General features: G+C 53.1%; 8 protein-coding genes across 8 annotated transcripts; 3 read left to right on the forward strand and 5 right to left on the reverse strand.

The window, feature by feature from the left end:
* Nucleotides 1-106: 106 nt before the first annotated feature.
* N7498_003414 (RraA family protein) lies at nt 107-878 on the reverse strand (the record flags this gene model as incomplete). Its single annotated transcript, XM_058450476.1, has 3 exons — nt 107-376; nt 447-776; nt 828-878. The coding sequence occupies 3 exons, from the start codon at nt 876-878 to the stop codon at nt 107-109; spliced, it is 651 nt and encodes a 216-aa protein (XP_058309938.1).
* Nucleotides 879-1,189: 311 nt separating this feature from the next.
* On the reverse strand, nt 1,190-2,442 carry N7498_003415 (uncharacterized protein; the record flags this gene model as incomplete). Its single annotated transcript, XM_058450477.1, has 3 exons — nt 1,190-1,626; nt 1,686-1,963; nt 2,015-2,442. 3 exons carry the CDS (start codon nt 2,440-2,442, stop codon nt 1,190-1,192), a joined length of 1,143 nt encoding a protein of 380 aa, XP_058309939.1.
* A 217-nt stretch (nt 2,443-2,659) lies between these two features.
* Nucleotides 2,660-4,003, reverse strand: pex14 (putative peroxisomal membrane anchor protein (Pex14); the record flags this gene model as incomplete). Its single annotated transcript, XM_058450478.1, has 5 exons — nt 2,660-3,406; nt 3,461-3,545; nt 3,597-3,852; nt 3,908-3,914; nt 3,971-4,003. The coding sequence occupies 5 exons, from the start codon at nt 4,001-4,003 to the stop codon at nt 2,660-2,662; spliced, it is 1,128 nt and encodes a 375-aa protein (XP_058309940.1).
* A 399-nt stretch (nt 4,004-4,402) lies between these two features.
* N7498_003417 (kinetochore-associated Ndc80 complex subunit NDC80) lies at nt 4,403-6,658 on the forward strand (the record flags this gene model as incomplete). Its single annotated transcript, XM_058450479.1, has 2 exons — nt 4,403-4,447; nt 4,505-6,658. The coding sequence occupies 2 exons, from the start codon at nt 4,403-4,405 to the stop codon at nt 6,656-6,658; spliced, it is 2,199 nt and encodes a 732-aa protein (XP_058309941.1).
* An 890-nt stretch (nt 6,659-7,548) lies between these two features.
* On the forward strand, nt 7,549-8,071 carry N7498_003418 (uncharacterized protein; the record flags this gene model as incomplete). Its single annotated transcript, XM_058450480.1, has 2 exons — nt 7,549-7,626; nt 7,676-8,071. 2 exons carry the CDS (start codon nt 7,549-7,551, stop codon nt 8,069-8,071), a joined length of 474 nt encoding a protein of 157 aa, XP_058309942.1.
* A 183-nt stretch (nt 8,072-8,254) lies between these two features.
* Nucleotides 8,255-8,713, reverse strand: N7498_003419 (uncharacterized protein; the record flags this gene model as incomplete). Its single annotated transcript, XM_058450481.1, has 1 exon — nt 8,255-8,713. The coding sequence occupies one exon, from the start codon at nt 8,711-8,713 to the stop codon at nt 8,255-8,257; it is 459 nt and encodes a 152-aa protein (XP_058309943.1).
* A 534-nt stretch (nt 8,714-9,247) lies between these two features.
* Nucleotides 9,248-12,427, forward strand: N7498_003420 (uncharacterized protein; the record flags this gene model as incomplete). Its single annotated transcript, XM_058450482.1, has 1 exon — nt 9,248-12,427. The coding sequence occupies one exon, from the start codon at nt 9,248-9,250 to the stop codon at nt 12,425-12,427; it is 3,180 nt and encodes a 1,059-aa protein (XP_058309944.1).
* A 682-nt stretch (nt 12,428-13,109) lies between these two features.
* Nucleotides 13,110-15,924, reverse strand: N7498_003421 (Zn(II)2Cys6 transcription factor; the record flags this gene model as incomplete). Its single annotated transcript, XM_058450483.1, has 4 exons — nt 13,110-14,526; nt 14,581-15,317; nt 15,379-15,490; nt 15,569-15,924. 4 exons carry the CDS (start codon nt 15,922-15,924, stop codon nt 13,110-13,112), a joined length of 2,622 nt encoding a protein of 873 aa, XP_058309945.1.
* Nucleotides 15,925-16,080: the final 156 nt, after the last annotated feature.

Here is a 16,080-nt window from a genome sequence, read left to right on the forward strand (position 1 = left end):
TAGCGTTGAATGCGTGAATTCTGGAGTTTCCCTTAATCTATATTTCAAGACTCCCAGGGCTGTAGAAATCTGCTTTTAAAATCAGTAGAAGCAGCTGTTATCATAGCTACTTGCGCAGCCGCTTTATCGTCGGCCCCATAGCCTCACCGGCCCGAAGAGCCTCCATAGTCTTCTCATCAATCTCAAAGCGCTCCTGGCATAGCTCAACGACCTGCTCCACCAGAGTCGGCGGCACAACCACAACACCGTTCTCATCACCCACTAGGATATCCTCCGGGTAGATCCAGAGATCGCCTTTGAATTGCAGTGGGACGTTAATCTCGGATGCACGGGTGAATCCATTCGATCCAAGCACGGATGTGCTTCGCGCGAAGACCTGTAGTCACATTTATTAGTTCGAACTTTTCAGCACCAGATACAAGCTGGGTAGAAAACGCATCACATACCGGGTACTTCATATCGATATGTTCTTGGATGTCCCTCATACGACCATCGATGATAGTACCCAGGCTGCCAAGTTTCTGCGCCCGGGTCGACATCAAGCCGCCCCAGCACGCGGAAGGAAGCCCCTTAGGCTGCTGGATGTACATGACGTGGCCTGGTTTATTTGAGTCCGCAAAGTGAATGGGAGGCGTCGGGCCGGGACTCTTTGTCTCGACCATCTTCACTGTAATGGCCGGTCCGTAGATGCTGGTTCCGCTTCCCGGCGAGAACATTTGGAGGCCGTCCAGGAAGCCGCCGTACGGGTGCTTGAGCTTGACGAGCGCGTCGCCAATCTGGTGCCCTTTGTTAATAACTGACTAGAACTGCAGGGACATGTGGCATACGTCGCAGGTGGTGAACCGCTTCAGGCCCTGCAGGGCCTTGGAGATGCTCATTGTGGATGGTTGAGGGGTGAAGAAGGGTGTGGCCGGCGCTGAAGTACTCTTTTGAGAAGTGGCTTGATCCAGCGAACTTCGACGCTGATGGTAACCAGCTTTGTTCGTTGACGGCTTTCCGGGGTGTTTGAAGTGGCGTGTATTCTAAACAGAGGAATCGGTGTAGACAAAATAATAGCTCTAGATATACTGGTGATCAGATTTCAAAATTTCCCAGACTATGTGGCAATGCAATAAAGTTATGTCGAATCCAAAGAATCTCTAGGACTGTCGCTCGCTAAATGATAGAAAATTGCAAAGGTGCCAACGGATCAGCCAAATCGCTGCTTTGCCAGAGTCTGCAACCAGCCAATAGTCTCCTCTTCCTTCTCTCGATACTTCTGAATGCGCTCCTCTCGCTCGGCAGCACGAGCACGCAGAATCTCTTCGCGACGAATCTCTCGTTCGTTCTTCTTGCGTTGGTCCTTTTCCTTCTCTCGCTTGAGAGCAGCCAGGTCATTGTCACCAGAGCCCATCAGCTCTTCTTCAGGAGCAGCCTCGGGCGAAGGTCCACGAGCTTCCGCGAATGAGCGATTCGCTGCGGCTGCCTCTCGGCGCTTCTCGAGCTGTCTCTCCCTCGTGCCGGCCTCAGCCCGAGGCGCAACCTCGTCTTCCAGGTGGCGCTGTTCCGCCTTGTGAGAGCGCATGTCGCTACGGTATTGCTGTCGCGAATCATCGCGTGAAGCTATGGCATCTTCAATGGCGGGTTCTTTTGTAAAATGTCAGCTGATTGTTGGTTATCTATAGGTCGGTCTATGAAATGCTTACCTCTTTGGAGCTCGAGATCCTGCATATTCGGTATCGCCGGACCAGAACGTGCCGCAGCTCTCATCGAGCCAGGATGAGGCAATTTCGGTCCATAGTCCTCATCGTCGTCATCATTGTCCGCCAGCAGATCCTCCGCGTCCCCACTCTGCGCTTGTTCCCCCCGTGCATAATCCGGCGATGCACGTTCTCGATCCAAGGCTGGCTGCTGGACTGCATTTTGGCGTGCTTTCTGAAGCGTGGCTGGCTCATACCAACCCTCGGCAAGTTCTCCACGATTCCTGCGACTGATTAGAAACAGAGCGTCTACCCCGGATCACTTTCATGCATACCATTTTTGAATAAAACTCTTCCACCGCCCCTTCACCTCATCCTCTTTCATATCCTCGATGTAACGCCCCTTCTGAATATCCAGGTACATAGCAAACATCGGCTCGTAGGTCTCGAGGTCGCGCCTTGACAGCTCCCGCGCCCGGAACGGCAGAATCACGGGCTTTGCAGGTGCCTCTTTTTCTCGTCGCTCACGGCGCACTCTATCCCGTTCTCGTTCCTTTCCCCGATCTTCACGGCGGTGGCGACGGTCCGATTTGTGTCCGTCCGATCGGCGAGGAGAGCGCGAGCGCGAGCGCGAGCGTGAAGTGTCACGGTGTCGGTGGCGATGGGAATGCGAATGGCCATGACTACTCCGGTGATGGGGACGCTCTGGATTTTGCGCTGACGGGGATTGCAGTCTTTGTGAAGGCCGAGTGGGCGACGGCATTTTTTCGTTGGAATCGAGGTTCGTTTGTTGAGGAGAGAAGAGCTTGACTGAGTGAGATCCGAGGTGGTTTGCGCCTCTTATCTCTTATCGGCCTAGCCATTCCCAATGTGCTACATTTTTTAAAATCGTATTACATGCGTCAAGAAAATAGCCGTTGTGTTAAATACATCTAAGCGAAGAGGTATACAGTGTTCTTCAAACTGAATCAACCAAAAATTTAACTGGGAGGAGCGCTCTGCTCACTGCCGGCCGGCTTGTCGTCAGCGGGGGCCGGGCTCGACTGCGAGCCGTTTTTGGACCGGTTGGCGGCAGCCATCTGCCAGGCCGGAATAGAAGCAGACCGGCCAAGTTTCGAGAGGGGACTCTCGCTGTTCTGAGGAGCAGGCGCCGGGGCAGCAGCAACAGGCTGGGGCTCCTGCTCGGCAGGGGTAACGGTTGGCTGCAGACCGTTAATGGCCGTTGAAGTGGAGGTAGCAGTGGGGATAGCAGCAGGAGTCTCCTCCACGGGGCGAGGTGTAGCAGCGGGAGTGGGAGTCGAGCTGCCAACAGTTCGGCCCGCCGAGGGAGAAGCAGAGCCACTGCCACCCAGGCGGTTGCCCAACAAGGTCTTCAAGCTCTTCAGCTCGCTTCCAAGCTCCTTCAACCGGTTCTCGTTGCCCTCCCGGGCACCCTCAAGGGCCTTGGGGATTGCATCCTTCAAAGACTTGATTTCATCATTGATCCGACGGGTCTCGTCGTCTCGTCGACGCGACGAGCTCTTGAGGTCTGAAACAAGGTTCTCCACGTCCTTAAGAGCGGCATCCAGGCGCTCTGTACGAGCATCCTCGGCGGCCTTCAGGGCAGAGGTATCGGTTGATAGTTGGTCGATCAAAGCGAAAGCACGGGAGAACTGCTCATCGATGTTCTCCTTGTCTTGCTCCAATTGCGGGGGAGTTGGCGGGGCGATCAATGGAGTAATGTAGCGCTGAATTGTAAGTTAGCATCTGAGGAAATGGAAAGTATTGGCTGAACGCGTTACCTTTGCGACGAAATACATCCCATAGCCTACACCACCCACTACAGTGGCCATGATAAACCAATCCCGCCAGTCGCGCTTCGGGGGCCTGCCATGTGATCAGTGCTCAAGTTCGGAAGATAGAGACCAAGAGACCTACTCCGGAGGAGGCTGCCATTGACCGTATGAGGGATAGCCATATCCCTGGGGGGCTTGTGGCGGTGGGCGATATGCGACCTGTTGTGAGGAATAACCTTGTGACGATGACGCCGCATTTGCAGCAGCGGCCGCGGAGGCTGGGTCTTCGCCCACTCGTGATAAGGCGAGATCGACTTCCTCTTGTGTAAGGTTCTTCGATTGCAGGAACGCGACTCTCTTTTCAATAGGAGACGATGCCACTGAAGGATCTTGGAGAACTATTTCGAAGTCAGCGATTACACTCCCATTACGAGATATGTCGGTAGATCATACAAGTCACCTAGATCATCAGTTAGCGACCGAAAACGGAAGTAGAGTAGAACGGCATGAACTTACAGCAGAAGCGATCAACTCCTCGCGGGGAGCCATGGTGAAGAGAGTGTCAACCGCAGCAGGAGGATGCCGGAGGGAAAGATCGAGAGCAGGGGAGCGACCGTCATCGGCAGCCGCCGTGGACCTCGGAACCCAGGGCCGCCAAGACTTCCCCAGACCGAAGTCCCGTGATCGTGTCTCGTGATTGCCGGCCGCATTGTTTTCCTGCACCTTACACCGCCTGCTACATCCGGAGGTGGCACGCTCTTGTTTACATTGAGCGCTTTCCCAAGTTCCCGCCCAAAGCTTGCGCGGAAGTGAGAACAATCCCCTCTTTCTCGAGGAACTTGCGCGGCGTATCCCACTTGGGCTTTCCACACTTGGGATTCTGCATCTACTACTTGTTGTTTGAAGACTCACCCTCCTTCCCGTCGCAATCGCGGCTTTTTTATCATCATGTCGCAGGATACTGGGCTGTTCAGTATTAAGCGCCCCCGAGAGGTATGAATGCTCTCTGGGTCGTCGCAAAGTCATGCAGCTGCTAATATTAGCCTCCAGACTCTGGGGAGCGTCCAGAACTACTCGTCCATCCCGCAGCCGGCGTCGGCAATGAAACGCACGAGCTCCATCGGATTCAACAATCCTCCGTTTACATCGCAGCATGCGCGCCACTCCCTGTTGAACTCGGCAAGCAGGCCTCAACAACCCAACTTCTCGCGCGCATCCGTCGGGGGACCTTTCGGTGCTGAAGCCGGTCTCTCATCCGTTCGCCGGTCCGTCTCGAGCAACATGTTCCATGGTGCCAGTGCCGGTCGACAAAGCTTTGCGCCAGGGTCTCTTTCGTCCAATTCCGCTCCTCAAAATGTACAACGCCGAAGCAGTGTTTTCTCGCGACCGTCCATGGCTGGGCCAATGGGCCACCAGTCTTTCTTTACCCAAGTCCCTACCGTGGCCGGAGTCCCTAGGGACCCTCGACCGCTGCGAGACCGAGCTTACCAAGCGCGCATTGGTCAAGAGTTATTGGAGTACTTGACCCATAACAAGTTTGAATTGGAGATGAAGCATACCTTGGGCCAGAATACCCTGCGCTCGCCAACCCAGAAGGATTTCAACTACATCTTCCAGTGGCTCTACCATCGCATTGATCCAGGCTACAAGTTCCAGAAAGCCATGGACTCCGAAGTGCCCCCGATTCTCAAACAGCTGCGCTATCCTTACGAGAAGGGCATTACGAAGTCGCAAATTGCGGCCGTGGGTGGCCAGAATTGGTCGACCTTCCTCGGTATGCTACACTGGTTGATGCAATTGGCGCAGATGATGGACCGCTATGTGGAGGGTGACTATGATGAGGCCTGTGTTGAGGCGGGTGTTGATATTATCGGTGATCGCATCATCTACCGCTTCCTCACTGGCGCCTACCATGATTGGCTTCAGGGTGGTGAAGACGAGGATGACGATATGGCCGAGCAGCGCTTGGTCCCGCATATCGAAAACATGTCGCAGGAGTTTGCTCGCGGGAATGAGCGTTATGTACAGGAGCTGGAGTCCTTGGAGGCCGAGAACCGGGCTCTCCGTGAACAGATCGAAGAATTGGAGAAGAACGCACCCGACATGGCCAAATTGGACAAGCATTTCCGAATCCTGGAGGACGACAAGCGAAAGTTCGAGGACTACAACAACAACGTCAAGGGGAAGATCGAGAAATATGAAGTCCGCATTAAATTCCTCGACACTGAAATACAGAAGACCGATGCCGAGCTGCAGGAGAGTGAGGCGGAACGCCTCGATCTCCAGGCCAGTGTCGACCGACAGGGGATCACCATCCAGGACATCGACCGCATGAACACAGAACGGGAGCGCCTTCAAAAGAGTCTGGAGGATACCATGGTTCGCCTGGAAGAGACCCACGCTCGCGTCATGGAGAAGGAGGCGGAGGCAAGTCAGAAGTTGGAGGATCTAGAACATCTGGTGAAGGCGTACAATTCTCTCGGCTACCAAACCAGCCTGATTCCCGAGTCTGCGGAAAATGCAAAGGGCCAAGACTTCGAGCTAACTCTGAACGTCAACGAGAACAACTTCTCCACGAGCCAAATTGGCGGCCCACCAAACCGGATTTCATCGGAGGGCGATCGTCTGTTGGCAGAGCCATTCACCGGCTACCACCCGGCGCATCTGTTGAATCTAGACCTTCGGAGCGCGGTCCGCAACAGCCTACAGTCGCTCCGAAAGGAGATCAACGAGCGCCGAAAACGGGCCATTGATGATGACCTTGACCGCCGCAATCTACTTGACAATATCAAGGAGGCGATGGATGAAAAGCGCAGCGAGGTTGAGGCACTGGAACACCGGCGCCGGGCGGCTGAGGAGGAATTCGACCGCACCAAGGAAATTACAACCACTCAGAAGACGGCATCTGACGCCCAGATTGAGAAGATGGAGAAGGAGCTTGCCAAGATGCGGGCGACTCTTAGCGACAGTGTCCAATTGATGGAGCAACGTGAGATGAACACCAACATCGAGTACGAGCAGCTCACACTTCGAGCGAATGCCCTCCGTGAGGAACTTCATACCAATGTGGAGACGATGCTCAACGATGTCATCCGCTTCAAGGTGCATGTTCAGAAGGGCCTCGAGGATTACGAAAGCTTTGTGGTCGACGAAGTGGAGCAAGAGCTTGGTGGCGACATGTCGGTTGAGGAGGAAGAGCTATGATTTGCTCCCCTATGCCCCTTTTTTTTCATGAGTGATGAACTAGGCGTATTGGTTTCTGTGTTGTCGGTATCACTTTCATTGAGCCGTTCCATGATATGGTGTACAATACCCCGAGCAATTGTAAAATGCTATCTGCTATATTTATTTGAGAAAGGACGCGCAATCGCGGGACAATTCTGTAATAGAACCTTAGTTTGAGAGCCATGGTATCGTCGTTTGAGCCATATTGGGTCTGGCAGGGCCAGAACCTTCGGCTCCTAGCGACTGGTCAATTTATACACCAACCTGAAGCACTCGGTGGACCGATCGGCAGCGACGTGTAAGCCGATGTGGAGTCCACCGCTGCCTCCCTGTTTCACCTTAAACTCCGCCTCCAACGAACTCTGCATGTACGCTTGGGTCCCCCCAGCGAAATACCAAGGTGGATTGGTCCGTGGCGCCATCTGCCTCATAACTCCCGGTGACGTCCCGTGCAACTTCCACAACTGGACTCATGTTTTGGCTCCACGATGATGCACCAATATGCTTCCTTACGGCTACGTACCCATCTTCGCCCATGATCATCGGTGATTCGACAAATCCGTCACGCCTGATGGAGTTGAGAACCCCTCCTAGCAGACTCAGTGCCGATCTTCACAGAATGTTGGGCTGTCGATCTAGACCAGGGAGAACCAGGGTCTCAACTGCTGCGACCCGCTCTATAAGCTCAGCTCCAAGCTATATAAGGACTTCGGTTGTCTTCATGAGAATTCCTTCCAATTCTTTCGATCACAGTGCTGCGCGCTTCATTCCTTTCTACAGACCTGAAATCATCCGTCATTGAGTGACTCAGTCATCCATTCTTTTTTAGAACATCTTTCCATTTATCAATACATTAAACACCATTGATCATGAAGCTCAACGTTGCCATCGGCCTGGCTGCCGCTCTCTCTCTGGCTCCCAATGCCGCCGGCTGGGCCCTGCCTGGAGTAGGTATATCCATCCACGATGTCTGAATCCATACTGATAACTTCATAGTTTGGCGGTAATTCACACGCCACTCCTACCGCTCATCTCTCCGGTGAACCCTCCGGTACGTCTACCGGTGTTCCCAGCGGCTTTCCCAGGTCACCTGTACGTCACCACGACGACGGCGGCCACCGTGGTGGTCGTCATGGTCCTCACCACTCTAGCGCTGTCCCTACCACATTCCCCTCCGGTGGTGCTCAACCCAGCGGCGGCTTCGGCGAAGTCCCAACTGGTTTTCCTTCTGGCTTCCCTCAGTCAAGCAGTGCCAGTAGCATCCAGGGCGGTGGCTTCGGCGGTGGTATGCCTAGCGAAACTCCCCGCGCTGGCCGAGGTGAGGGATCTCAGCAGGGTAGCAAACAGTTTGAGCGGGTCCACGGTCGCCAGATTCGCCCTATCCAGGTCTAGATTTTCCAGATCTCTACGTTCGTTTCGGGTCCCCGAATGCTTTGTGTATTAGGTCAAGGTTGTATTACAGTGGCTGCTGGTTCAGTTATAGAGAAAGTGTTGTATAATATAGCCTGCAATTCGTGCGAACGAGTTTGGATCCTGCTACATTGCTCTCCCGTAATTCCCAGATATAAGACTCATCTACTCCATCATTTTCTCTTCCTCGGTCGGCCGCCGACAGGAATCCGCTAGCCCAGTGATCTTCCACTCGCCATTGAACTTGTGAAGCACGAAAAGCTCGACACCGACATGATCGACTATGCCATTGACCTTGGCTCGAAACGGTGCCCACACCGTAGCTAGATTCCCTTCCTCGTGAACCTTCACCTCAGGATCCCAAATCCGCTCGTCGATCTCATCTTTGAGTGTGGCCACGTGTTCGATGAAAGACCCGATGGTGCAGAAACGTGGTGCAATTGACGATGGAGGCGAGAGTGACATTCCTCCAGCTCTAACACAGTGTTTTTCAAAGTCGGCTCGTGATTTTGTGCTCAACGCAGCAAGGAAGCCTTGGGTCACGGCGATGATGGCTTCGGTCTCATCGCATGGATCTGGGCGAGATACTCCCGAGCAAATGTGGGCTGGTAACATCCAGTACATTGGAGATGGATGCATGAAATGAAAGGAGGGCCTGAAAATTGATATTCAATATGTTCCTCCGAAGTAGCAAACATTCTTAAGCTTTCCTTGAACGGACAGTGCTCCCACCGTTACACCGGGCCCAGGACCGTTACGTGCGGCCTTGTGAAACATCATAAGCAAACTTGTGATTCTATATCTCTTCTCCGAGGCTTACTTCCTTCCTTCCCTTTGTTTTTGTACAGGTTGAAAGACATATCCCCATGGAAGTAAATCTGGCTACGTTGATTGGCCGCAGCTGGTGGCCGCTTACTCAGCATCTAAATTTCCCGTTTCATGATCTTCCTTTTCCGCCGAGTCGTCAACTCTTCCTTGACGACTTATCCGGCCTTGAGCTGAGTTTAAGTGCGGCATTGTGCGGGATATGTACCCGGAAACCTCCGCGACATGTGCGATTCATGATTGATCCGATATGCGCCACTCCATACCTATTTCCATGCCCACCGAGACCGAGATTCCTCCGCAGGCGCCTCTCACGAAACTCGACGCTTTGTCATGAGAAGGTGCTTGTGCACCGGCCGGTCCTTGCGGATTGGCCGCCGGTTGATCACTCCGTTACTCGCCCTCTCCTCCCCCTTGGCGCTTCGAACCCAGACTCGACCTGCCTCGACACGCGGGCCTCTTACTGACGAAGAACACCAATTTATCACCTCATACAATGATTTTCCGGCATCTCCCCTCCAATCCGAGCGGAGATTCCTTATCGAATCATGGATACCATTCCTCATGGCATGTCGGCCTACACAACGACCCGACAACCGCGCGGATCCGCAAAACCCCACCGTTTCGCTCATGCAACACAAAAAGGACCTCGATCGGGTACATAAACTGATGGGAGTCTTGTGGGCATCAAGAACGCATGCGAATCTGGACCTTTTGGCGCATTTGGGCTTTAATATGAAGCAGTGGTCTGGAGTACACGCGCTTTTGAGCCAATTTATCGACACATACGAGATCATCAGGCCTTTCCAGATCGCTCAGCATTTAGCACCAACCCTCGACTGGTTTGCGGGTGATATGTCTCTGAACCAACTCACAGGCATCACTCCCTCAGCTTTGGGTCAACGTGTCGAATCGCTTCCCACATCAGACACTACTTCTCTCGATGCTATTACAATGAGGCCTGCCGCGAAGGGCCTTAGTGATCGCTATCTGGGGGAACTCTTATACAATATTGGATCGTTGGCTCTGGCTGCAGCAGATCGCTCCCCGGAGGAATCTAAGGCCGCGATGTCCTGCGTGTTCCGCCTTCTTGCGCGCATGCATAATCTGGGCCTGATTTCTGACAAAATATACCAATACCAGCCTTACAACTCTCATGAACAAGTGTTTCGTCCTCCCGGGCTACATCTGCTTTCAAGCCATATTATGACAGTTCTGTCTGACGCAGCATGGTTAGAGCATGAGTCTGAACTGGCCAAGGCGGCTACCGAAGCAGGAGAGGATCCTCCATTCCTGCCTTTCCCTGTCGAATTCCGAGAGCTGGGCCCGGAAATTTGGTTTGAGCTCATCCTTTGGTGTTGCGTTGAGCACGGGTTGGCAAAACAAGGCGCCCTGTTGGTTAAAGCGATGCAGAAGCGGAAGGGCGACGGCGAATGGAAAGTCGAGAGCTGGGCACCTCTAGCCCAGAATCTTGATATAGTACGACAAACAAACATCACTACGGAGCAGTCCTGGCGTCGTCCGCATAATGGCGGTCCTCCCGAGGTGTTCAAGGGACGCAACAAACCCCCCTTCAATGGTCTCGGCAAAAGGACCATAAGCACAGAGGTGGTTGTATGCTTGCGAGACACACTGTACGACAAAGCCTATACAGGAGTCGGTTTCTACGGAGCATCTCCTTCGGAGCTACTCCAACTCGAGGCTCCCCTGAGCGAGCTCCTCGACCCCGCCGGGTCTAAAGACGACCTTCGGCCGACAAACAAGTTGACGAACTGGCATATGACGCGAATTTTTGAGTCGGGCAGCCTAGAGCCCAACAAGGACCCAGTCGCCTTTCAACGGATACTGCGGTCCACTCAAAGCGTGGTGCCACCATGGCAACCCGGCTTCGATACATCGGAGCATCAACTTGATAAAGTGACGAGGTCTCAGCTGTATGACGAGTCAGCGGCCATTTCCGGCCTGGTGGAGTACAACATCAAGGCGTTTGCCAATCAACGCCAAGCTGGACGCTCTTTCTACCAATTCGCTTGGCTTCAGAACATTGTTGATGCCAGCAAGGCTCAACACATCCAAGCTTTCTTTGAACATATAAACCAATCACAGTCTGCGGATGTCCTATTTTTCGACGATGCCCACTCATCTAATCTCAAGATACACCAGTCCTCCTTGCCAGGGATTTCCGATATGACGATGGCCGAATTGATAGATCTGGCTACTTCGAGCCGTGCGTATGGGTTTGGAAACTGGTTGCTTTTTAACGATGACCCTGACGGACCTTCAATCCCTACAAGCTCCTACGGCAACCAAATGCTGGCGCCAGCGCTCTTACGATTCGCAACTGCCACCAAAAATCCGGAGCTCTGCGAAAAGATCATTGCTGCCCTAGCCATGCCACTTTCTGTCAACACGCTTAAGTGCCTGGTTAATTTCCACATCGCACTAGCCGATTGGACCCGCGTGCGCATGACACTGAACTATATGCGCGATTTCAGATTGAAATCTTGGGGATTCCACAATCTCGCCTCCCTGGCGGCTAAGGTCATCAGAATGGACGCTACCATCAAGAAGAAGCATGCTCGCGGAGTCACTGTGGAGAAGAAGGAAGAGGAAAGCCTCGAGTCCGCCAAAGACATACTCCTGCGTTTCTTCGAAGGTGAATTCAACACGCAGGCCAGCAAGAACCGCCGGGTAGCCGACTTCCAAGGAAGAGCTCTCCGCCGTCTCCAGCAGGTATTGTCAACCCTGCCCGAGCCTCTGGCTGGTCTCATGGAGCAGGTGAAGTTTAAGCGATCTCCCAGAAGCCACCAACGAATGCATTACATTCCCTGCGTCTCCTTCAACGATATCCTCACCGCTGCAGTGGAAGTCCACGGCAGCAAAGTCGGCATGGAACTTTATGCCCAATGGTGCCAGGACGTTCCAAGCCCAACGATGTCCCGTCAACAAGAGGGCGGCGTATCGCGGCTCCTGACCCTGCCAGAAATGAGGGATCATAATGGCAACCCAACCTTCAACCCGGCGTGGCACGCTGAGATCCAACGCAAAGCAGTGGTTCCAGACGTGAACACCATCCGCATCATTGCGCAAGCCGCACTCCAAGAGTTTGAGGCCGAGCGGACAAACATGCCTTCCTCAACTCCCGACGAACCTCCTCCCTCATCTCCCCCTACCGATCACTTCATCGAGGATGGCTACCAAATCGACGTCTCTCGATCCCTCTACCAATACGTCAGCAAAAACGGCGGCAGGCCTCCGGCCTCAGAAGCCGAAGCCGCGCTCGACTTCTGCGCAACCAGGTACCTGCGCGCCCGCATTCCCGAAGACCAAATCGACGCCGACCTTCCAGGCCACCTGGCCCGCCTGCGCGCTCGCGGTGTTTTGACCAAGCGTTCAGGTGCTCGCGATAACTGGAGCGAGCGGGCGGCGGCGAAACGGGTCAGAGATGAAGCGAAGGAGCTCCAGAACGATCCGTTCATGGCCTCTTGGCTGGCTGATGCTGCGCAGGAGTAGTGTTGAGGTCTACATGTACAGTACTATGTTTCTTTTTGGCACCAACGTGTATATACCCCCTTCTCTTTCCACGTGTACAATCATGAAATCGATCTTGCTATATAGACTCAAGACTTGTGGATTGAAATTGATAAATATTCAGATGAACCGAAATGAGTACGTGACAAAATCATGATAATGTTGGAACCATAACGTAAAATGCTTCCCGTAGAAATGGATGAAAGAGATTAAACACATAAATGCATTAAGATCCCAAGTTCCGTTCCTGCCGAAACCCATTCAAATCAAAAAAAAACCCCCCAGAAACCATTCGAAATACCCCAACCCTTTGATTTTAGCCTGAATGGTACCAGCTCCTTTCCCTTGTATCATAGCGCCGTCGGTCCTGCCGATGTGATCCATTGATAATGTGCAATGCTTTTGGTAAATATGATGAGCCATATACCAAGTGGAAGATGAAAGAAGAGTAAAGGTAAGCGTTAGAAGATGTATCTGAGCCAATGGCCATCTTGATAAACGAGAAACCCCAAGGATAAGTTGAATAGTGCATAGGAAGCAGGCAACAAAGGAATATGAGGTATGAGGATTTGTGAAAGGCAGATGAAATCCATGCTTCGTTGTTTCTTGGCTCATCATAGGGCGTGATTGTTTGTTTCTTTTTTATTATTTGTTTCCTGGTCATTCAGTTTTGGCCCCACAACGACTCTTCTTCATTGCCATGAGGGAAGAAGCTGCGGATGAACTCGCCACTGATGGGATCGTACGGGAAGTAAAGATCGTCCGCCATCGAGCCATCGATGGTAAGTGAGGCCGTGGGGTCAGATGTAGGCACGTCGGAGAAGGCGTTATAGAAGTGGTCGGTGGGGAGATTTTGGCCGGTCAGGTTCAAATCTTCGAAGTGAGGACCCCAGTAACCGGCAGAGTCCGTTCGATGCGATCCGGACCGGTCAATGTTTATGGGTTGGTTGGGATGATGGCCAGGGTCGGTACAGTCCAGAGTGGAGGTGGGTGCTGTTTGATAGGTGAATGTGGGCATGTCGTTCACTTCGAATTTCATCCCAGTTGCCAGTCTACGCAAGCAAAGATCGCACAGTTGCCATGCGCGACGGGACGCAACGCTGTGTTCAGACATGGCGAAGAGCCACCGAATGGCCTTCTTGGCAAACGCAATGAAGTTCTTCTCGTCGTCGGGCATATGGACACTTCCGAAAGATAGCTCGAGAAGGAGAATCGTGGCTGCTTGCATGAGGTAGTGCAAAATACACCACCAAGGGGAGATCTGATAGAGCTGGACGGCATTTGGCTCATCCGGGACAAGATCAAGCATGCGCATGGCAGATTCCAGGGTGAGCACGGCCATATCGTGACTGAAGCATGATCTGTCGGCCGGATTCTTCTGCTGCGCATCGCGCCGGCACAGGCATGGGCGGCCCAGGGTAATTCGTGCACTGTAGTATTGGAATGCCAAAGCCAGCTTGCTGCGGAGGACGTCGGGGCCGTCATCATTCTTCTGGGTAAAGTCGAGGACGTTCGGAAGACTTCGGTACCAGAGGTCGCAGCGAGACCTCAGTTCACCAATGCGATTCTCGATATGTGCCCATGGCACCATCACGCAGTCCACCGAGTACACTTTGTTCACAATCTCCTGGGTAATGACTGCCAGATCGCAGTAGTAAAGATAGGTGAGTCCATAGCTAAACGGCAGGCTTTTCACCCATGAATTGTCTCGTGCGCGAGAAGAGGGGCTGGATTCTTTGCCACCCGGCGGGTTGAGTGGCATATGCCGAACCCACGCACTCGCCATCACCTGGTTAACACGATCATCCCGAAGGTGCGAATTATTGAGTATTTCGGCAGCAATAGGCTCCGATAGATCTTCCTCTTCAAATGGAAGAGGTAGTGGCGTTGTGCAGACTCCATCTAAGATACAAGTTGCCCGACCAGTCATAATGCCAAGCAAATGCTCAAAGGTATAGAGACACCACCAGACTCGGTAGCGAGCCTCTTTGGAGATATTCGGAGTTGTAGGACTACTGCTCTTCATATTTATGCCGAGGGTAATAGCAGACCGTACAGCAAGAGCCGACATCCTCCATGCCCTAAAAAGGTGGTGTTAGATTCCGAGCCAGGTATAGACTATGATGTGTACTTACCGGTTGATCTGATCTGATGAAAGTAGGTAGAAGGCAACTAGGCCCTCAACTTGGACCTGCTGCAGGTCTGGGTGGCTGAACAGTACGTCGCCGTTCATACTCAGAATTCTGGCACGGGTCAAGTACATGAGGTGGTCCTTTTCATCTCCGGCCCAAGGTGCCTCAATTAGATGGGCATGCTTTGCACCGATGGCAAAGATCATATTCAATATGGCAAGCCACTTGTCCCCCGGTTGCGCGTTGCTTTCGAAAAAGGTCTTGTATTGCGCGCGGAAAAGGGGCCGGTTGATGATAGGGAAGAACGGGTGCACAGTTCGTAAGTAATCGTCAAAAAGTTGATCAGCGTGCTCGCGAGGAGGCATGCCATAGAGTTCTACCGGACCAGGAACGGAGATGTCCATGTCGTCCAAGTGGTAATTCACGGCATGAAGGGCCAGGTCATCGTCCTGTCGTTTGCTTTGACCCGGCTCTAAAGACCCGGGCAATCCTCGAGAACGATGCTCTGCCTCTCTCTGGAGACGCTGCATCCAAGTGACTTCCGAGTTCTTTCCCATAAAGCCTGTTGCTCGCGATTTTTCAGTCCGGTTCAGGTCCTCTTCCACGCGATCGATCGCTTCCAAAGACCCAATCGACGAAGGCGAACTTATATCATCCCCGTCAGGTGCATCATCTTGGATCTCATCTTGTGGGGTAACTGAATGGGAATTATTCGACGAGTAGTCCTGGTCCAGACCGTGCTGCAGATGAAGATGTTAGCAACCAAACAAACCTGCGACCAAGGGACGGGAGAGTACAAACCTTTTCCAGCAAGCTCCTGATCCGGTCTGCAGTGCGAGACTCAACAAAGGATCCCAAGTCTTTCAGCATATTCTCATAATCTTGTGCTTTGTCGGATAGTTTCTCAACTTGTCTAAATTGCCACGGCGGGTTAGTACAACTCGACTCCACCAACCTGCAGGATCATGATAAGGAAAACGGCATCACCTACTTCTTCGTTCTCTCCTTCCATCCCACGGGATAATGGCATGTCACCCTCAGTTCCCGGCACTGACGACAGACCGGGGTGTCGCCACTGCATTTCGTTTTGCGCTGCCTGCAGGATTCGCAAGCGCGAGGGACACGCCGGTTATAGCGTGGGGCGATCCCCGAGCGTTGACGGGGGATAGCAACTTTGGCAGAATTCTTGGTTTCCGAGCGAACTGCACCGGGCTCGTTCTTGGTCGTTGTTGATCCGAATTCTGCGACCGATGCAGCCGGCGCGGGGATGCCATCAACTTGAACGGTCGGCAACTTTTGCTGATTGGCGAGCCTATCCCCCGGAGGGTTCTGGGGCGGATCTTCCATCGTCATGGTCGCGGTATCGCGCAAAGAGCATACGGAAGGGGTACAAAGGTCGATGGGTGGTATCGATCGGTATCGAAGGGATCCCGATTCGGCGTTCTGCGACTCCGGCTCGATGCGATTCGACTCCAACGGCTCCAACGGCTCCAGCGGTCGGGT

This window comes from Penicillium cinerascens, assembly GCF_028974065.1.
Source record: "Penicillium cinerascens strain IBT 15544 chromosome Unknown contig_24_segment0_segment0, whole genome shotgun sequence".
Classification (NCBI taxonomy): Eukaryota; Fungi; Ascomycota; class Eurotiomycetes; order Eurotiales; family Aspergillaceae; genus Penicillium; species Penicillium cinerascens.